We start from the raw sequence: 23,746 nt of genomic DNA on the forward strand, positions 1-23,746 counted from the left end.
AAACAACCCAAATGTCTATAAACTGATGAATGGGTAAACAAAATGTAATATATTTACACAATGGAATCTTATATGGTAATAAAAAGTAGTACTTATAATAACATGTGACAAATGGAAGAATTGTGCAAACCTTATCCTAAGTGAAAGACACTAGTTATAAATGACCACATATTATTTGATTCATTTATATAAAATGTCCACAATAGGCAAACTTATAGAGACAGAAAGTATACTCATAGTTACCAGGAGAGTGTGTGCGTGTGTGTGTGTGTGTGCACGTGTGTTTGTGTATGTGCATATACATACAGGAATAAGGACTGCTAAGAGAAACAGGATTTCTTTTTGGAGGGAATAAAAAAGTTTTAAAATCAGATAGTAGTGATGCTTGCGCAACTTTGTTAATGGGGTAAAAACCAGTAAATTGCACACTTTAAAAAGGCAAATATTATGGTATGTGAATTCTCTCTCAATAAAACTTATAAAAAATAACTAAAGATACTAGTAAGGTTAATCTTTCCAAATATGTCACCATATTTTCAATGACCATTTATTCTAGTTTTGTTAAGTACTTAGGGTACAAAGATGAATATAACAAGATCCTTCACCCACAGAGAGGTTCCAGATTAGCAGACGACAGTTTCCATAAATGCTTGCCAAGTATGTGCAGAACACTTTACTATTTGGACATTCAGGGAGCTTTACAAAAGAAGCGTATATATTTATTTGTTAAAGAGAAATAGCTCTGAATTGCTAAGTCAGAAAATTAGTTATTTTTTGGACTTTGGTTTTATATACTATGTATACTTAAGAAGATTTAGTAATCTTGGAGCTACAATCATTATACTAATCACTGCTATCAGGAACAAGTTTCCTGAACATCTGCAGCCCAAGTCAGAATATAGCTTGTTCTCTTCCCCTCCCCCACCATCTTCCTTCCCCTTGTCTGTATTCCATATCCTGTTGACTTGTGATGATTAGGTAAAAAAGTGATGGGTCCTCACTGATACTGGACAGCTCAATGAAGGGGTAAGCCCGGTGCCTTCTGACATGCTTCCTCTACAAGATGCCCCATGTGAAAAGAAACAATAGCCTACGACTTACTTCTGTATTCCAAGGGCCTGCCACATGGTAGTAGATGTCTACTAAATAAAAAAATACTTCCACTGCACTGATAGTACATAAAGCAGTTTTTGAACATACAAACACCATTCTAATTCCCTTCTGAAGGTCTCACCCTTTCATCTTGTGACAGATATAATTACATTTCATAAATGAATGAATGTCTAATTATTCAACTGAATTTTGGGAGTGGAAAGAAGAGGGAAGGACAAAGATGTAGTGTCATTCCAACTCTTTTAAATTAACATTTAGTTTCTTGACAATTGAGTTAAGGATTGGATATAAAATAACGTTGCTTGTAAAAGGAAGAAAGCTGCTGTGTTGAAAGCATTTCGGATACAATTTTGTTGAAATTGTTTAATAATCAAAGCCTTTTTATATGCTACTATTTTTAGACTAACTCTGGGGTCTTGAGCAAATCACTTAACTTCAATAAGCCTCAGCTTCCTCCTTTCTAAAACTGGAATAACATCTAATCTGTGTCTCAGGATCGCCACATAGCTGAATGGAAAAAGAAGTGTGAAACATTGGTGTAAGTGACCAAGAGCATGATCAGCACAGTGTATCACTGCTATTCATGTGCAGCTTGCATGCATTTCAAGGCTTATATGATTTACTCAGCATACATCCACCGGAAGTGTACTGGGGACTCTTCCCTATTAACTATCATATAACATTTTTCTCAGAGGATCAAATGACCGTGCTTGTGCTTTACTGAAAGTATATTCCTATTACTTAATATTCTTAAATCCTCAAAAATATGAAGGTGCTTGCTAAATTCCCAGATTCCTGTATATAATTCCTTGATGAATTTGAGCTCAAATAAGGAAAATACACATCTGATTAACTTTTATAGAAGTCCTATAGAAGTATGAATGGTATATTTCAATTCTTTGGTACATCACAGTGAAAGATATGGTTTTAAAGTTATCTTCCTCCTAATAAAAATTGCTTACCTTTGCAGCACAGGCTCGTATCACCTCCTAAAAGAAATACAATACAGTAAGGAAATAGTCATAATTTCGTTTTAATAAAATTATCAACTCTTCTCAACAGACCCCAATATTAATCTTTTAATAACCAAAATCAACATCTGGGAGAGTTTCTTTGTCTATCACCCTCACCCTGTACCTGTCACTCTGCATTGTTTCCAATAAGGTGGAAAGAGTGTGAATTAAAGAAAGAGACTCAATGAACTCCTGTTAAATCTGACCTGCCACAACAAAAGGCACTGAGAACAAGACTCTGGAGGGCCCACCTGTATCTGTTTCAAGAAAAACAGGTGGCCTCAATAATCTTAATAACAAACTTTTAATAATAAACTGGTAAATGTTAAAATTCTACCAGAGAACTAACATGTCTCAAAGACACACCCAGAATTAATTGCCGTATATAATTATCTCCATAAATAACAATGCCCAAAAATAGAATTCCCACATTAATAATTTATTTCAGACGAAATCTAAGAATAAACCCTACTGAATGGCAAAGTATATCATCAGTATTGAAAGAGCTACAGAGGGGCGCCTGGGCGGCTCAGTCGTTAAGCGTCTGCATTTGGCTCAGGGCATGATCCCAGGGTCCTGGGAGCCCGCACTGGGCTCCCTGCTCAGCGGGAAGCCTGCTTCTTCCTCTCCCACTCCACCTGCTTGTGTTCCCTCTCTCGCTGACTGTCTCTCTGTCAAATAAATAAGTAAAATCTTAAAAAAAAAAAAAAAAAGAAAGAAAGAGCTACAGAAAGGAACTGCCTATAATTCATGGGACAAGGCCAAGAGATGATCACTTCTGAAAAAGAAACTAGTAAAAGTCAACATATAATGAATGATTTGGAAATTTGCTGCTAAGGAGACACAGAAAATACTCAAGTCCAAAAAGGTTAGCTAGCATGTATCATCAGCCTACAACAGAACTAGAGAAAAACGGTAACGATGAATGTGGAGTTTAGGAAAAAAGAGAACTGAAAGAGGAACATCAATTTTTTATCCAGAAATTTCTAAGGGAAAGACACTGTGACTAAAGGATATTAGTAATTTGATCCCTAAAGGAGAAAGTGAAACTGCCTGGGCATGAGAGTCTGACCACCTGGACTGAATCTCAGCTCCAGTGCCTGCCATCTGTGTGATGCGAGTGATACTGCGTGGGCTCTGGAAACCTCAGCTTCATCTTCTGTAAAATGGGAGTAATACTAGCACCCACACTATACGACGGTTTTGAGGATTAAATACGATAAACGTGTAAAGCATTTAGCACAGGAATTCATTATGTCAGTTATTACTCATAATTAAATAGATGTTAGTTACCACCAAACAAATATTATTGGGTGAAATCTCCTATAGAGCAGAGAAAATTAACCTTTTTTTCAAAGCTGGCATAAGATGTCTTTAAACCCATCTAATCCCTATTCCTAGGACTCTGCTTAATAATCAACTCTAATCATTAACTTAGGTTTCAAATTAATTTTAAAATTAATTTGTCTTTAGTGGGCAGGCAGCTGGAAAGGTGTACCTTTCACTATAAGATTTTTTTTAGGTTTATAAATCAACTTTTTGTAAGACTGATTACTTCTAGGAGGTACCCCAGATTCTGAGCAAGGCTGGATGCACTGATAAGATCAAATTTTAAAACCTCAGAATGAATTTTGTCAATGTTCTCAAGATACCATCTACCTAGGAGATCCTATCTGGGCTGCAGGATGCCTTCCAGGAGCTGTTGCAGCAGCAACACACAGTCAAACCTGTTATGTAGGAAACAGCAAAAGGACTACATGGTAAAGCTACAGAGAACACAGAATCCTCTATTTTTGTATCCTTTCCTCATTAATGAGTAAATGCCTATTAAATGCCTGTTGAACTGGTTGTGCAATTCACACACACACACACACACACACACACACCATACCCTAAGCTTGCACTGTATTTTATTTAAAAAATTCCTATTGTGGTTACAAAGAAAGAAGTATCTCCAGTAATACAGTCTTCTATAATATAGAAGTAATCAAGTCTTCTTTATTGCACTTCTTTGTAGAAGACCAGTCTTATAGTCTTCAATGGATTAAGTAATAACCCAACCAAAAAAAAAGGGGGGGGGGATCTACCAAAAAAAAATTACAGGAAACAAGAAAAGGCATTGTGACAAAAGGTAAAAATGCAGTCAAAAAATGTTGGCAAAATATAAAAAGGATAGGGCTGCTATGGGAATAAAGATAACTTTTTGGTTTTTATTCCCATATGTTCTATATACATTATGAAAAAAACCCCAAAACACTGCAGCTAACATTTGAAAAAAAGTTCAGTGAATTGTCTCAACATGGGAAAAATATGGTTTTTCAAAAAACATAGCAAACAAAGCTTTCATTTCCAAAGGCAGCCTTGACCTACCTCAATCCCAATGCAAACAGAGACTCTAATTAAAAAAAAAAAAAAAAAAAGATGTGGTAAAAGCTAAATAAATTAATGATTCTAAGAGAAATTTTTCTCTTATATAAATTACCAGTGTGCTTCCCCATGCCTTTGATTTCATATCTTAAAAAATATCTTTCTGATTTTTCCTTTATATCTGCTTTCTTTTGTTCATATATCCTTTCATTTATCTGAAGATGACAGCTATGTAAGATGGTGGAAAAGAAAAGCTACAAGACTGAGTTGATTCCAGGATGTTAAGTTTTACAGTGTGAAGATCAAGAGATTGTAGGAAACCTGTTCTTTTATTTATCCATGAGTCAGTTTCTCTTAAATCTGCAAAGTCATTTTGTCATGTAAAATTTTAGACAAGGACAGTATTTTTTTTCCTAGCGAAGAAAGATTTTTCTCTAATTTATAAAACTCAATTTATCTATTTCTACTTCCTTTTAAAATCTGGAATATCATACATTATTCAATTAAATTAAAATGTTAAAATACACAGAATTACAACACTGAAATAAACTTATTAATTTATAGTATATATTCTAAAATTTGTGCAGAGAAAAATAAAAATATTTCTCCTATATTCCAAGTAAACCGGCAGTCTGATACACCTGGACTTCTAATTTCCTCAAGAAAGAAAAGGAGAGAAAGTAAATACAATCATAACTAAAGGTACTTCAGCGTAGCTCCTAATATGTTTGGTTTAAAACTGGTCAAGATTCCTATCAAAGGAGGAGAGAAAGAGATAATATTTATTAAGTGCCAGGCACTGTGCCAAAAGGTGAGAACACAACAAGGAACAAGTCTGCACAGTCCCTGTCTTCAGGGAGCTCAAGGCTAACTCTAACTAAAGGAACTATTATGGTCAAAAAGCATAAATATTTTTAAGGATATTTTGGCTTCTCAATACATCTTATCTTTGAGAAAGACTGTGTAGTAATTTATAACTAACAATAAATAGCACAATATTTTTAACTAAGCATCCTTCTCATTTTCATCATCTATTTTCCAGTTTTATGGGCAACACCTGGTTTTTACGGCATTTCTTTTCTTGTAGTGAGATAACAGACCTTTTAGATATGCTTAAGGAACATTTATATCTACTCCTTCCAGAAGTACATGCTTATTTCTTTTATCCATTTCTTTGCTGAAGTCTATTTTTCTTTATTGTTTAGTTTTGCACATTAAGGAGGCTGTTCCTAACATATTTTATGTAAACATTGTCCCAGGTTGGTGCGTTTGTTGTGTTTGCGTGTGTTGTACATATGCACACATACACACACTTCCATTTTTAAACAGCAAAACAGGTCTTGGGCTGGTTTTTACAGAAATACCAAGTCAGGAAAGCAAGTAGGTTATCCTAAATTGGTCTATTTACTGCAGTGAGTGATGTTAGAACAAACACTACAAAGGCACTGTAAAAACACAAGAAATCCTATTTTTAAGTAACTACCTTACTTTGTTGGATTAATATTAGCACGGCAATGTAAAACAGATTCAAAATAGTTTTAAAATTTCCAACTTCTCAACTGCATAAAATCACTAGACATACTGTGACAGAATCCAGTCTCTGTTTCACTTGCTGCATCTTCATGGAAGAATGTTCAGTGTGGACACAGTCATCAATCTGAAAAGAGCCCTGATGAGGCAGTTTAGGACAAGTGCATAAAGCATCTTGACTTTGGTGTATTCCGGGTAATGGAAATGTTCCATTGTAGCGTTTGAACATTTCAGCCTCTTGCTGGGCAACTGGAAAAATAAATCCATAATTAGTTCAAGTGAATACAACAAAAGCACAAAGAAATAATTAAGCCATGAAACTGTAGCATTAAATAAATGATCAGAGACTGCATAATACATTTTAAAAACTGGGTAAGAAGACAACATGACTGACAAAATGTGAAGTTTTTAAATACTATAAAAGCATAAAAAAAGAAAAAAAATTTCATATATAATTTATGTCAGGCAGTATTTAATTGAGCCTTGAAGGCCATGGCAATCTCTCGGCTGGTAAATAACAAATTGGGATGGGAGCCTAACTTTAAATATATGTATACAGAAAACATTTAATATAAAAAATCAAAGGCATAACAGAATAGAATTAAAGGAAAGGCAAGAATAATAAATATAATTATTTACAAACTCAGTTCCCTAAAACAACTGTTTTCATATTTCTATACCCTTCTTAATCTTTATGCATATGTACATTTCATGAAAGATACCATAATGTGAATAAAATGTAAAGTTTTTCAATTTAAGTACAGACATGTTTCATATGTTTATTACTATGTAATTACCATTTTTAAATCTTTTACATCTCATCTAATGAAGCACTATTATTTATTTATGCACTCTCCTATTATCGAATATTTACAATGTTTTCTGCTTTCCCTCATTACAGACCATGTGTGTAGGAGTACTTTCATAGTTTAAATTATTTCTTAAAATAATTCTTTCTTTGGATTTAATTTCCAGGCTGGAATAGATGGTCAAAAGGCTGAATGTTTTTGATGATGATGACAATGGCAAGGACAATAGCATATATACTGCACTTTATGGTTTTTAGAAAGCTTTCACATATGTTATCTCATTTGATCATTTAAAATAAAAGAATTTGAAAATTCGTAAGCACCTGTTTGAATAAACAAAGGAGAAAAAATATACCGTGATCATTTAAAAAGTTATTTCCTTAATTATATAGTTTTAAATAGAAGGCCTTTCTAAATATAGCATGAAAAGTAACTGATATAATCAAGATTTGTAACAGAATCAATAGACCAGCTTTCAGGGATTCTGTGTACTACTGAAGTTACATACAGAAATACGAATGTGTATAAATATTTCTGGAAATCAGATCCGTAACTTTTATCAGATTATTTGTCAAAGGACTGCATGAGTCAGAAAATGTTAAGAATTGTCAACATAAAAGATGGACAGATTTTGCTACGTAAACATTTATAAAGTCTTGACTAAAATAAAAAAAACCTATCATAATCAAAATTAAAAAGCAAATGACTAGTAAAACAGTTCTTCTATCTCTGGACAAAATAAGAGTAAAAAGGACCAGATTTGCCCTCCTGCTTGAAACTACCAAAAAGCAGACAGAATGTATAAAGGAAGAAATAAAAGTGTCTTTCTTTACAGCTAGAATTGTCTATGCTGAGCTAAGATGATGGTGAGGCAAGTGAAGTACACGAGGAAGAAAATTTAAGGAGAGACTCGCTTAATCTCAGGTCTTGGCCCCACTTTGTGTAAAAAATCTGAATGGAATCTAAACAATAAGCCATTAGAACGAATAATCAACTTTAGGCAAGGTTCCAGGATACAAGATCAGCATACAGAAATAACTGTATTTCTACATTCAAGTAACAAACAAAAAGTCAGAAATTGAAAATTTAAAATATATATCATCTACAATGCTATAAAAATACTTCATACTTCGGGAAATACTGATGAAAGATGTGAGGGCGCCTGGGTGTCTCAGTCGGTTAGGCGTCTGCCTTCAGCTCAGGTCATGATCCCCAGGGTCCTGGGATTGAGCCCCGCATTGAGCTCCCCGCTCATCAGGGAGCCTGCTTCTCTCTCTGCCCCTCCCCCGACCGCTCGTTTTCTCCCCCCCTCCTTCTCTCTCTCTGGCAAAAATATATAAAATTCTTAAAAAAAAGAAAGATGCGAAAGACATACATACTGAAAACTACAAAACTGTTGAGAGAAACTGAAGAACCACCTAAAATAAAGAGATATATTATGTTCAGGGTTGGGATAATCAATATTGTTAAAATATCGAATTCTCCTCAAATGACCTATACATTCAGTGTAATCCCACTCAAAATTCCAGCACTTCACCTTTGGAGAAATTGTCAAATTCTAAAATCCACACAGAAATGCAAAGAACCTAGAAGAGTTAAAACAACTTTGAAAAAGAACAAAGGGGACTTACAAAACTTGACTTCAAGTCTTACTGTAAAGCTACAGTAATCAAGACACTTCATTATTGGCATAAAGATAAACAAATAGATCAAGAGAACAGAAAAGAGCCTAGCATGTATAGACAAGGTATAAAGGGAATTCCATGTAAAAAGGATAGTCTTTTCAACAAATAGTGCTAGAACAATTGTATATTCATATGTGAGCAAATGAACTTTGATATACACCTTATACCATGTACAAAAAATAACTCAAAATGAATCTAAATGTAAAACCTAAAACCATAAAGAGACTTTCATAGAACACACAGGAATATATTTTTGTGAGCTTGGATTAGGCAAAGATTTGTAGATACAAAACCAAAAATCCATAAAAGAAAAAAATTGGTAATTTTGGACTTCATCAAAATTTCAAACATTTATTCTTGAAAACTGTTAAGAAGACAATTAGAAGACAAGACAAAGACTGGGGGAAATATTTGCAAATCATATATCTAATTGAGCATCACTTGTATAGAGAAAACCTAACTCTTAATTAAAAGTCAATAGTCCAAAAACAAACAAGCCAATTAAAAAATGGGCAAAAGATATGAACAGACACTTCACTGAAGAAGATAAATGGATGGCAAATATGTACATGAAAAGATGGCTCAACATCATTAGTCACTAAAGATAAACAAATTAAAACCCCTGTGAAATAGCACTGCATACCTATGAGAGGGGCTAAAATTAGAAAGACTGACCACTTCAAATTTAGCAAGGCAATGATACTGACACACTCACACACTGCTGGTAGGAAGGGTAAATGTTTTAAAACTGTTTTAAAAACAGTTTGGCAGCTTCTTAAGAAGTTAAATGGACATCTGCAATTGGATACAGCCCTTCTACTCTTAAGAATTTCTTCAGGAGACATGAAAGCACGTGTTCATACAAAGACTTGTAGATGAGTATTCTTAGCAGCTTATTTCTAATAACTAAAAGCTGGGTACAACCCCAAAACCTATCAACAGATGGACAGAAAAACAAACTGTGATCAATCATAAAATGAAACAATACTCAGAAATAAAAAGGATGAACTATTGATAAAATCTAAAATATAGATAAATCTCAAAGTAATTATGAGTGACAGAAGCCAGACAAAAAAGAGTACATGGTATAAATGGTCTCACTTATATACAATTCTAAAAAATGGAAATTAATTCATAGTGATTGCCTGAGGGAAAGACAAGGTAGGGAGAGACTTCAAAGGAGCATAAAGTAACTTAGAGATGATGGATATGTTCGTTATTTTCATTGAGATGATGGCCTCACAAGTGTTTAAATATGTCTAGACTTATCAAGACACACATTTTAAATATATGCAGTTTATTGCATGTCAATTATACCTTAATAAAGCTGCTCACACGAAAAAAAGCAAATGACAAGCTAGTGATAAAAGGGGTTAATATTCTTTTTTTTTTTTAAAGATTTTATTTACTTCTTTGAGACAGAGAGAGAGAGACCGCATGCACAAATGGAAGAAGGAGCAAAGGGAGAGGGACAAGCACTCCCTGCTGAGTGAGGAGCCAAATGTGGGATCCAACCCAGGACCTGGACATCATGACCTGAGCCAAAGTTAACCAACTGAGCCACCCAGGTGCTCTGGGGGTTAATATTCTTAACATGCAAAGAGTCCCCATAAAACAAATTAAAAATAAATAATCTAACAGAAGATGGGCAGAGGACCACTACAGAAAATTCACAAAAGAATAACTATATGGCCTATAAAAAATATATTTAACCTCACCAAGAAGAAGGAATAAGGGGGAAAAAAAAGGAAAATTAGAAAGTGATGGGTTCTTTTTGTTTTATTGCCTGTTTAACTGATCCCAATGGATCAGATACTTCAAGATACTTTTTCTAGGAAACAAATTGAGTAAGAGTAGCCAGGTGTGTACTGAAGCACTACTTAAAGTACTGAAAAAATATGTAACAGTGGAATTGTACAACAACCACTTAAATAAATTATGGTGTATTCATTTAATGAAAGGGAATTCAGCCACTAAAATTATATACAGAAGTATAATTGCCATGAATATTGCTAATATATTACTAATTGGAGGCAAAATAGTTTATAAAGCAATATAATGAATATAAAAAACGATGATCACTTTTTTTAGTCACCAACCTTGGTTGCACTAGCCATGAATTTGAGATAGAACATATAAAAAATTTTGGGTCCTTGATCACTGTATTCATGCCCGACTTCATTTACACACTCTAAATAAAGCACAGCTCAATAATAATGGGCACTCTCTCCCTGCAGATCCTGATGATGTAAGTACCAGGGACCACTACTGAGGGAATAGACCTGCTTACAATCCACCCTTCCAGAGACAGATAGATGTTCATTCTTCAATACCGATTACTGTTCTCAGATGGAAGTGTAGCTGCTTCTCTGCTTAGATTTTCGTGGCTCTGACTGCTATTTTTCAGTACATATTTTGGACTTCCTTTCACAGCACTCTGACAATTTACTCCCAAATATTCAAAAATTGTTTAAAGAACAAGAGAAAACTGAAGCTGAAAGAAAAGTGCTCTATGAATTGGAAATTGGAAAGCTTAACAGTAGATGAGCCAGGGATGAATCAATCAACAGATGAAAATTATGTTTCATGATCTTTGCCTTACTTCATTGTTTTTTGTTGTTACAAATGGAAAGTAAAGCTCGATTTGACTATTTAATAGCATTTTCTGACTCCCTGTTTTTCTGTGCTTGCTAGTTACCTATTGCCAACCACAATTTCACATTAAGCTCTGAGTGGGCACGCAGAGAAGCACATAAACGTAGATACGAGCAACAGTTACGCAGGATAGCAGGATTTTGATATTTATCTTGTTCTTTTTGCCAAACTGTATTTTCTAAGTGTTCCACTATGCTAAATATGTACTATATTTTTTTTAAAAAGGATTTTTTTTTTAAACTGGTAAAAAATAACAAAATGCATTGCCTAAATGTTTATTTTTTGCAGTACTCTGATGCCTTCCAGAAAGAACTGAAATGGCCTACAGGGATGCAGATAACAGAAACAAACCTCAAACAATTATGAATACCTGTTTCTGTTGTTTAAGGGGAATTTTCTATAGAAAAGCCATCTGACTGGATTTCAAGGAGTCACATTAATACCTTACTTTAACACTCCTAGTGCTGTGAAGGCAGCCATAAAAAAATCTGCAGAAATATTCACAAAGACCTAGTTTCTCAGATACTAGAAAAAGAAGCTACTTACAAGTTCTTGCATTCTTCCCCTCCCTAACCCTCCACGTCTATATACATCTATCTGTGTAACACAGTATAGAATATTTCACTGTAAAATAGGTCATAATTGATGCTTTATGCTTCTAACATTTCAAAGCTTTCTAAAACATTTTTACATAGGCCATGATTGGAATATGATGTTGCAATTAAACAACTGTATTTCTTCACTTAGTCATTTTCTCATCTTTGGCTAATTTAACTTTGTACATTTAAAATTCTAACCTAACCTGATAAAACTCAAAATTTGAACAGTCTCACCCACCCATCCACCAGTTTTTGAGGAGTACATTAGAGCAGGCTCTAGGAATACAAAGACACTGGCCCCCTCTTGGGGTCTGAATCTTTTGGAGGTCAAAAAGAAATTACTGCTCTATGCTAACTGGCGTAGCAGAGGCATCCACAAGGGCCTGAGAACATAGAGGTGGCAACTACATCTGCTTAAAGGAATGTTATGCCCATCATATTACTTCCAAATCTACCTACAACTGGCTATAACTGGGGATTCTCAATTTTAGATAATTAAAAAAAAACTCGTAAAATGTTTTCACAACTGATAATCAAATTTTGATTTATAATAAGTTCAGTGCTTTTGTGTATGCTCTGGCCTTAAACAATTATAAGAAATAACGTGGTTTTCACAGGAGATTTTTATCTTTCTAGGAGGAAGAACAGAGGAAATAAGATATTTTAATCCAGAGCCCTTTGCATTTGAAGTGAATACATTATTATTAAAACTTATGTTTACTTATGTTATTGACTTTATAACAAAGTACAACTAAAAAAACCAAAATATTCTTTCTCTTATACTATATCACAGTAAGATTTCCTTTTGGTTCAACACTTAATCCCTTTGTTCAAGACCCATTATTAGACACAGTTCTGTTAATGGGTACAGTCATTTTACTGGATACCTAATTCTTTTACTTATAAATGATTCTATTTCTAATTATAGCATTACTGTAAGCTGGTAGGTCTACTGCACTAGGTTCCCAGCATTCAGCACTTCTGCAGCAACCTCCTTGCCTTCCTCTAGCATTTGCTATGTGTAGGGAATTTCTGTGGTCTGAATGTCTGTGTCCCCCTGAAATTCCCATGTTCAAGTCCTAACACCCAAAATGGTGGTACTGGGAGGTGGGGCCTTTGGGAGGTCATGAGAGCAGAGCCCTTAGGAATGGGAAGTGCACTAATCCCCTTTTAAAAGAGGCCTCAGAGAGTTCCCTTGTTCCTGCTATCGTATGAGGTTCCAGCTAGAAGGTGCCATCTATGAACCAGAAAGTGAGCTCTCACTGGACACTGCATCTGCCATGCCTTGATCTCGGGACTTCCCAGCATTCAGAACTGTGAGAAATAAAGTTCTGTTGTTTCCAAGCCATGCAGGTGCTGGTATTTTGTTATAGCCGTCAGAATGGACTAAGACAAGAAATGTTCAAGGGCTTACAACTTATTCTTTTTTTAATTGTATTTTACAGGGCCTGACTTGTTCCTTGCTTCAGCTAATCTTAACATACTGTGTGGATGGACCAGAGAAATTCTATTGAGGACCACTTCGACTCCAGCAGCCTGGGTATATTCAGGGCCTGTTAGTTATTTTGTATTTCCTTGGCATATTGAATATGTAAAGGAGAACTTGCGTTACTAATGAAACTGTCCAAAGTTTTCTAACAAGAAAGTGTAACTCATGGCTCAAAGCCAACCAAAAGCAAGAGCATCTACCATCATTCAGCAAATCTGTTAGGTGAACACCAAAATATAATAAATTATCTCCAAATCCCGGAAGTACATACTATTGTCCTGCTGATTTCTTATTCCATTATCAATCACTTTTCACACATCATGCTATTCAACTCAATGTGTGACATGTGCATTGCTAAAAAAACAGCTAGGATTTCTCTACTGCAGCCTGGTTCACGAGCTCTTCATATATTCCTACTCCATACCATGCTTTATAGTATCATTTCTGCATTCGATGAAACACTGAGATAAAACAGGATAAGTATTTTGATTTTGCAAGTTAAAAAACAGATGCAAAAATGCTGTTACTTGACCAGGGTCAAACAGAAAGTGATGGCACTTTGTCTAGAACCCCAGTGAGCTAACTCTTACTCCACCTTTCCCACCACACTGCTATTTTGCACTGTACCACTCTTCCTTCTTGGTGCGCTTTAAAAAACACGAATATAAGCATTTAAAAAAATGCCTGGATGAGGAATTCAGAGCTCTGGTTTATGTTCAAAGCCAGTTTTTCATTTGTCCTGAATCCTGGAATGACACAGCCTTTCAAATCAAAGTATCCATTATGTGGAGAATATTAAAATGGAGACTTCAGGATATGACCAAGAAATAGGTTGTTTAAGCACATCTTCAAATATGGCATTTCTATCTCTTAATTCTTCCCACTAGGCTAAAAATAGATACTTCAACTATGACCTACAATCAGTTATCCATGTAACTGAATAATCTTATCCAAGTATGAGAATTGTAGTAACTGAGTTTGTTTCTGAATCATTCATCTTTAGTACTTTAAGAACACTATTATACAGACAACTATGCATACTAAATTAATTTCAACTAGACATTATCTTGTTGCAAAAATGTTATAAAGTTAGTTACATTAAAACTGAATGCTACATAATAAAGATAATTCATATTTTGGATTATACTGGGAATACAACTGCTTAACGCATTATAATTATCTCCAACATTTGTGAAAGAGTGAACTATTAATAATACTAGATAATCAAAGTTCCGTTTAGTCTTAAGGGTTCCTCCTACATATTAAAATTGAAAACAAACAATACACTTCATCACAGGAATATCTGGCCACCTTTTTAATTAAATTACTTCATGAAATAGGAAAGGCAAAAACTAAATAACTAGCTTAGTGTTTTAAGAGTAAGGGCTCTGGACTCAGCTGGGTAAACTTTAACATTTACCAAATGTGTGACCTTATGTAAATTACCTCATTCTCCCTGTGCCTCAGTTTCATCATCTGCAAAACGAGGATAATAATAGCATCTACCCTGTGGGGTTTTGAAAGGACTGTGAGGAAGAACGTACGTAAGATGCTCATAAGATTAGGGGACACACAGTAAATGTTTGATAAACGTTAGCTACTACTACCACTATTATTATTAGCCCCCAATTTACTCACTGATCATGACTTTCATTCCATATTTTTATAAAATTTAAGGGGGAAAGGCTATTCTATAGGATTTGTAATTTTTATTTCAAACACTTACTGCACATCAGTAATATACCAGGTACTATGTTAGACATAAGGAATTGTAAACACCATGGGATTCTGGTCAATGAGCAAGTTACAGAACAAAAATTTTATAGGGACTTAAGGTATCCATTACCTTGAACTCTGATAAGTACGTTACAGTGTGAAAAATAAAGCTATCAACAACAACAACGTAGGTGGTTGTTAATGAATATGAATTCTATAAATAAAATCACATTTAGTGTCAATGGTAGAGACTGCTGTTCAGTATAACTAAAATTTTTCTAGAGATGTAATCAACTACTTGGGAAGCACAAATGACTGGAAAAGAGTTTGGTAATCTGAGTCTGATTCCTGGATTTTACAGCCCTGCTCAACTTGACACACAGCAGATGCTCAATAAAGATCTGTCTCGCCTAAGATCCTCTAAGTACCCCAGGGTTAACACTGATTCAGAGAAGAGACTGCCACCTAGTGGAAAATTAGGCTCATCACCTGGGATTATCAAATAATGCTGAGAACTTCCCAAACTAATTCTTGATCCTACTTAAAATACTACATGTATATTCATTGTGTGTCAGTATTCAGGCTAGGTACTGGTAATAAAAAGATGAATAAGCCTCCATCTCTGCTGCCTTCAAAGTACAGATAATACAAAGAAATCACATATTAGGCATAAAATAAATGGTATTATAGAAAAAAAAAAGGTTTGCTTATTAGATAATCAGATGCTAGTACTTGAGGAAATTTCCTAAAAAGCCAGGTTAGTGTAGCAAATAAGAGCACAGTCTCCAAGTCCAGCCTGTATGGATCCAAGCCCTGGCTCATGTAAAATGAGGATAATTATAGGACCTATCTCTTAAGATTATCATGAAAAATGAAGTAAATATACGTAGTGCTTAAAACAGTTCCAGGAACAAAGAAAGTGCTTTGAAAGTATTAGTTATAATTATCATTACATGTACAATAGGATCCTAGAGATGGAGACAAATATTAATAACAGAACATTAACTGCTAAAGTCTAGCTTCATAAATTTAATTCAGCAGAAGCCGTTTCTTCTGACTAGCACTCTGTTATTATGGGAATCCTAAAAGTACATTATTTGTGGTACTCTGTGACTAAATTTTGTATTACTAGATGATTAACCCTTTCAACATCAGGCAAATAAAACTGCCTTCTGAAAGTAAAAATTGTATTTCTTACCAAAAAAAGCAAAAAGTCAGTAAAATGAAAGACCCAAAAGACCACAAGCTGAACATATGCTTAACAGGGAAAGACGCTTGCTGACTCTTCACAGATTTTGCTAGAACTGAAAGATAGATGATACATTTAGCTACCATTGTGGTCTCATTCGCAGCTTATTTAACTTACCAAAAAAATGAGTTTGCTCCATTTTCCTTGAAAAATACCTAAATGTATGAGGAGCTCTGATAAATACTATTTAAAAATCATGTAACCATCCTACATCTTTCAAATTTTATACCACTAAAAACATTTATGTAAAGATACACGTAAACTTTATTTTCAGACAAGAAAGTTTGCGCAAAATATCCCTGCATTAAAAATAAAATATAAGGTAAACCTATAACAGATTAATAATAAATACTGTTAAGTTTTAATGAAAAATCTAAATACTATTGACTTGATGATTATGGTTTGCATTTAATGAGTAAAATACTTTAGAGTCTAAAACAACTTTTTGTTTTCTTCTGACTATATACCATTCACAAGAACTGTGCTAAATCTTGGATTGCTTGGGATTATGTAACTTCTTCCTGAGCTTCCTCATTTTAAAAATAGGCAGCAAAGAGTTAGGAAAATGTGTTGAAACATTTTGAGTTTTGTTTATAAAGGTGTTAGTATACTGAAAATTGTGTCCTAAAATCATGATACAAAATAATTTTAATTTCATGTGTACTATTTGAACATTTTTATTTTTGAAACACTTTGAATTCCTTCCTTTTCTATATTAATACAGCATAGATATAATGTCCTTAACTTCATGCATTTATTTTCTAATGCAATTGACCCAGAAAGGTACACACTCTAAAAAAAAAAAAAAAAAAAAAAAAAAGGCTGCCAACAGAATGAATAAAAGAGGGGGAAAAACTTTTTTTCAATTCCCTTTCATACAGAGGTGCTTATCAGCATATTAAAACCTCAGTTCCCATAAAATCAAGTATATATGGGTTAAATGCGCATGATAGCAACCCATTTTACCTATTTCCTTGTTTTATTATACTCCTTATCAATTTACAAAGTACTTTCATAGTCCCTATCTCACTGTATCCTCACAAATGGCTCTCTGAGGTAGCATAGGTGTGGAGAGTCGGGGTGCCACTTACCAGATGAGGAAATGGAGCTTTAGGAAGGCAAGAGGCTTGCACAAGGTCACTACAGAAACAGAACTGAACCTAAAACCTCTGCTTCTAAACTCCTAAAAATGCTTTGCTCTTTCTGCTTACGTTTCTAGAATGGACTTCTTGGTCTAAACGCCTACTGTCTAAAAACCAAATTGGCAAATGCAAGTGGGCTAACCTAATGATGGAAACCCTCCATCAATGACAGAAAAAAATACGGAAGAAAGAAAGAAAAAGAGTGGAACTTCCACTTGCCTTTGTAGTGAAAATTTCAAAAGCTTACAAAGCACATTAGGAATTAAATAGCGAGTGTTGTGAAAGCTCTAAAGGTTCTGAGGAAATAACGTGCTGCCTGCTACTCTAGACCCAGTGATGCGGATGGGGCACCTAGGTGTGACTCCCCTCCATGTGGAGAGTGAGAGTGCACACAAAGAACAGCCTGTTTCAGGACATGTATTTGAACTAGACACCAGGTGTGAATATGTGTTAGAGAAACAATTTTACATATTTATTTTTCTAATATATTTTGCCTGGAAGAGCATAATAAAATCCATATAATGATCAACAATTTCAGGTTTAGAATTTATCTGTCTGATAATTTAGCACTTATCACAACCATTAACCAATAACCAATGAACAGCTAACCAATATTTATATTAACACAATAAATGTTACCACTCACATTTCATTTAACTTTAAGACTCTCTGCCAAATAATCCCATGTTAATGTCACCTATATATATATGTATTTGTATATTTATGCATTTAAGATATTGTATGTAAGCCATCCTAGCTTAGCAAAAACACTGAATGATGATACATGACATCCTAAACAAATCAGAGACTAATGATGACTGTTTATTTTTGAACAAGATTTAATATATAAAGAAAATGGAACTGCAACTTTGGGAGTGACAGCAACATGAGTACATACAGTGCAGAAAAATGAAATCCTAATTTCAGGACAGAAATTAAAGAAATGTATGAAAACAGCACAAATCCAAATAATTCTAAGAATACCATCTTATTCCTGAAAAATGTATCCAGAGTCTTTATTTCCTTGTTTTTTCACAGAAAAACAGAATAGCGTAATTTTAGAGTAGAAAAAGACATTAAGTTTCTAATTCCAGATCTTATTTTCACTGACATTTGATGTTTTACCTTCCTTTTAGGCTAAGAAATTCTTAAAACTATAGCTTATTACAAGTATGTGCTTTAGTGAGAAACAAAAACATGGAATAAGAAACTAAATATTCAATTGAAAACATTAAAGATCCCTACTGCCTAAATATTGTTTACCTTTTAAATTTAGTTAACACACTCTCAAATAATTTTTAGATGAATTTTATTTATTTAAATTTAGAAAGAAAGTGATGATTACCTTTCTGTGATTCCAAGAAAAGGGCACAATCATTTATGTGTACCTTTGCTGACATTTAAACTCCATATAGTGCTTATGGAAAAATAAAATGTTATAACACAATAATAATATAATCTATTTAATCTGTGTCTTAAAATATATTCAAGAGAGTTTTATTAATACAAAGGTTGATAGTTTTCACAAAGCTCATGATTCCTGGTTCGGCCTAAAAGTAAAGGTTACTTAAAATATTCTTTTCTTATCAGCAGTGAACTTACCATGGAAATCATAAATATACAGAAGAACTGGCTCATTCTGCCCAAATGCACAAAATGCAACCATATTTTCAAGTGGGTGATAAGAAATGTCTCGAATAGGTGATTTCAATGGCAGGTCAGAATACATTGCTACTTGTTCTCCTAAATAAGAAAAGACATGCAATAATTTGTACTATTTCAAATATCTCTCATTAGACGATTATTCTTTAACTCACTAAAAATAGTTATAGTAAGTAATAACGAAGCTCGCGTTATTTACATGAAAACCTTGATTACTTATAGTCGAGTAACTTTGATATTGAATAATTATTTTTCATTCTGTTAGACCTACTCTTTCTACCTCTCACCCCAACCTCTTCAATGAGGTTTTCAAGGCACACACAAAAAAAGAGCTTAGCAGGAGAGAAGTACCTGACTTTGAGATCTGACAGCTGAGCAAATGCCAACTAATAACAAAGAACTCAGGGAGAACTCTGGGAGGAACTGCAGGCTCTAAAACTGACGACACTGTTGAAGGAGGTTTGGTGGGGAATTCATTTTTCTATTTTTTTCCCAGAGACATTTGTATACCCACTTACTACCTGCTTTAAAGATACATATGATTATTAATGGCTGAAAGAGGGTCTAAGGAACCTATGAAAATTGGAACTCAGAAAGCAAAAAACCAAGATCAGTTTATTGAAGGAGAAAAGAGATTTGACACTTCCAAACCGATGCTGAAGTATCAAAACACTGTAAGGAAAAAAAAAATCCTAAGCAAACCGACGAGTCAGAAACGCTTCAAGGAAAGATGGAGAGAATGTGCAATTAAGGAAAGCATGTGCTGTGATGAGCACTGGGTGTTGTATATGTAAGGGGATGAATCATTAACTTCCACACCTGAAACGAATATCACACTGTACGTTAACTAACTGGAATTTAAATAAAACCTTAGGGGAAAAAATTAAGAGTATAAATACAGTGAACCAAATACTATTGATTACAGATATTTAAAATTTTATAAAATTCTCTCAATTTATTGCTAAAAAATGTTTATGTGGTTTTAGCTTTTCTTTTGAAAAACAAAGATGAGGCACAAATGAACTTCCCAATGTACTGATTTATTGTATTGGGAAAACATGAACTATAGTAATTGAGGTGAATTGCTTTTGTTTATCTTTTTTAAGGATTTTACTTTTAAGTAATCTCTATACCCAATGTGGGGCTCGAACATATGACCCCAAGGATCAAAAGTCTCAAGCTCTATCAACTGAGCCAGTCAGGTGCACCAGGTAAATTGCTATTAAGTTTCAGACACCAAAACTTTGACAGGAATATGTTTATTTCTAATAAAAAATATATTACAGATATTTAGCCATTTGTATACCCACTTACATTCCAAATTCAGGTCATAAGTATTCTGTATTTTGCATTACAATCCTAACTAAGTACTTTTCTTAATAGAGCATAGGGAATATAGTCTATAATACTGTAATAACTTTGTAGGTGACAGAAGGTAACTACACTTACCATTGTGCACATTTTGTAATGTATATAATTGTTGAATCATTATGTTTGTTGTACACCTGAAACTAATATAATCGTATGTCAACCACGATAAAAAATACTTCTCTTAAGATTGCTAATATCTCATTATAGGCAAGGAAAGAATAAACCTTGAATTATAATGTGAAATTCTAAATCCATGAAGATATCAAAACAATAAAGACAGAGAATTTAATATAAATTTAGACTGTAACTGAGTCCCATTATCAGCTCTCCCATTTTGAAAACCATAATTGAGAACCTGAAATCAGAATTTTCTTGAAAATTATTCCATGGTAGTTCCCACACTTCTTCAAAAATTAAAACACCCCCCCCATTTTTTAATATCAGTGAAATATTTACCTGTTTCTGGGTTCCAAACATATACTATACCATCCTCACTTCCAGCAAAGAGAAAAGTCCCGCATGGTGTCAAAGTACTATGAATCTTTTCCCGATAATTTGCTGCACCTACAAATTTCCTTGCTGCTAATCTACAAACAAAAAAGATTTCACAAATGTAACCTATCTTACCCATTGAAAAGATTGGCAGTTAAAAAAGCTTTTTCTTTTAAATACTTCATTTGCATTTAACAAACAATTTTTTGAGAATCTGTTACATGGGAGACATTCTACAGTAGATGCAGAATAGAGAAGAGAGAGTCCCAGAGCTCAGGGAGTTTGTAATATAGCAGGAGAGAGAAGGAATGCATCAATATAAAACAGAAACTGGATGTAGAAAGTGTCACAAGAGAACAAAATGAGTACTTTGCAGATTTGGATAAAAGTAATTCTTTTTTTTTCTTTTTCTTTCTTTTTTCTAAGATTTTATTTGAGAGAGAGAGAGAGGGAGAGAGAGAGTATGAGTGGGGGGGGGAGGAGCAGACAGAGAGGGAGAAGCAGCCTCCCCGCTGAGCAGGTAGCCCCACGGTCCCCCCAGGACCTTGGGATCATGACCTGAGCTGAGGACAGATGCTTAACCAAATGAGCCACCCACTCATCCCCAAAGTGATTATTTCTAGATATGAAGAGAGGGCCTACTTTATGGAAGTAGCATTTGAGTTGGCTACTTAAAAATGTACAAGATTTTTATATTTTTCCCATGTGATAGATTTTTAAAATCACACAATGAATAGTTGGATCCTTGCAGGAATATTAGACAAAGATAATATTAAATCATCTATTAAATATGGTATATAACTTTCTAGACTTTTTCTTTGTGAATAATGGCTAACATTATTATTATTTTTTAAAGATTTTATTTATTTGAGAGAGAGCGAGCACAAGCAGGGGGAGCAGCAGAGGGAGAGGTAGAAGCAGGATCCCTGATGACCAGGGAACCCCATGCAGGGCTCGATTCCTGGACCCCAGGGTCACGACCTGAGCTGAAGGCGATGTTTAACCTTAGCTAACATTATTTTAGTGCTTACTATATGCCAGGTAAGTATTATCATCATCCCTCGCTTACAGAGAGGACATTACATGCAGTGTCCCATTATATGCTTTTTTCCCCCATTTAACAATATATCATGAATAATGGCCCTCTGTGTCAGAAAATATAGATTATATATTCATTTCAGTAGGTATATATCATTGTCTAAACATACCTTAAGAAATCTTCTACTATAGGACAACAGCTAGGATGTAGAATTTCTAGCTTTCTCTTACCATGAACCTGATTTCCATGAGCAAATCTTGTATATACACATTTTTTCACTGTTTTACAATTATTTTCACATAAATTCCCAGACCTGAGGCTACTGGCTCAAACATTTCTGGAGTCCTTGCTCTATGGTGTAATGTTTTAAGTACTTTACATGTGTAAACTAACTTATTACCCACAAAACCCTTATGAATTTGGTATATTATTTCCCCCATTTGAGTGAGGAGGAAAGAGAGGCACAGAATGGTTAATTTGTTGGTCAGGGATGGAAAAGGCAGTATTTGACTCTAAATAGTCTGCCTCTAGAGCCCAAGCAGTATTCTAAGCCGAATACTATACACTACTTAAAAAGCGAATAACCAAATTCTTTAGGCCTGGCCTTTTAAAACCTGGCACTAATCTCTATTTCTAAAAGAAATTCTTTCTCAACACTCCTTGTCAAGAAATTAATGTTCCAACAGACTCACCCCGCCCTGAACACAACTTCTATTATCCTACTTCTGAATTTTATTCCAGGCTTTTCTTGTTTTCCACCTTCCTGACAAACTTCTATCTTGTCTAAATTCTATCCATCCTTTAAGATTGAGCTCAAAGGCCAGGCTCTCCATAGAGCCTGTAACAGAAGACTACAGTATAGCCATCATTACCTTTACCTCTTGCCATGAAAGATATAATCCTTTACTAAGTATTTATAGTCATTAAAAAAATACATATCAAGTACTTGTTATCTCTCAAGCATGACATGGGTACTATGTATAAAAGAAGAATAAGCAGATTCCAGTCTTAGAAGATCTCACAATTTAGCCTAATTAAATGTTTTGTGTTATTTTGGAGGCACCATAACTAGATTATAAACTCCTGATGAACTACTCTGCTAATCATTTTCCCATAGCACTGATATCAGTATCCTAAACAGCTCCCCATAAACACTGAAGGCCTTAACAGTTAGCCCTGCAAGATAACTGCAGAATAAAATACTATAGATCACGTTTTCGTTTCTAAACACAATGAAATCTAATAAAACTAGAGTTCTCATTTGTTTTATTGGTATGCTTAACACCAAAACAAAAGCACACCAGAGGACTATGCTGGTTTTTCCAGAACTCTGCTTCTGCTTTTTACATTAAGGAAATTTCCTTTCCTTATTTAGAAATAAGACAAAATAGGGAAAACAAGGCTATCTTAATCAAAAGCCATCTCATTCTGTTACAGAATTATATGGGAATACTATGCTATACCAATATCATAGAGATAAAAGATACTCTAAGGCATATCTTGTGGGGGGGGGGCTAGCAGTATCTCTGGTCTCATTCAAAAATGCCTCTAGACACTGTAAGATGTCCTCTGAGGGGAAAAACTGTCTACGTGAGAACCATAGCTGCATTTTATAAGTATGAATTAACTCATTTCTTATTCTATGAGTGCTTAACCTGTCAATACTGAAATATACTTACATTCGGAGATCCATAATTCTCAAAGTACTGTCTTTGGTATGGATTAACAATCGTTTTCCATTCGGATGAGCCTCCAAATAACTTATGGGAATCCCCTTAAACTCACTCTCTTTAATTTCCTAAAATGATTAAAAAA

The 23,746-nt window shown here is 34.3% G+C and overlaps 1 protein-coding gene across 15 annotated transcripts in view; it reads right to left on the reverse strand.

Annotated features, from left to right (window-relative positions):
* Positions 1-23,746, reverse strand: part of AHI1 (Abelson helper integration site 1) — a 210,066-nt gene that overhangs the window by 128,287 nt on the left and 58,033 nt on the right. For all 15 annotated transcript variants that reach the window (XR_015726128.1, XR_006782862.2, XR_006782861.2 and 12 more), the window contains 5 exons: positions 23,611-23,729; positions 20,857-20,987; positions 18,970-19,110; positions 6,076-6,272; positions 2,076-2,102 (listed from right to left, as the gene is read on the reverse strand). Coding sequence is in view for 12 of the 15 variants with exons in the window: in XM_087865511.1 (XP_087721637.1) it covers positions 2,076-2,102; positions 6,076-6,272; positions 18,970-19,110; positions 20,857-20,987; positions 23,611-23,729 (615 nt within the window). In the remaining 3 variants the exon portion in view is untranslated. The remainder of the gene's footprint in view (positions 1-2,075; positions 2,103-6,075; positions 6,273-18,969; positions 19,111-20,856; positions 20,988-23,610; positions 23,730-23,746) is intronic.

This window comes from Ursus americanus, chromosome 11, assembly GCF_024610735.1.
Source record: "Ursus americanus isolate L20-20 chromosome 11, mUrsAme1.1.p, whole genome shotgun sequence".
NCBI lineage: Eukaryota > Metazoa > Chordata > Mammalia > Carnivora > Ursidae > Ursus > Ursus americanus.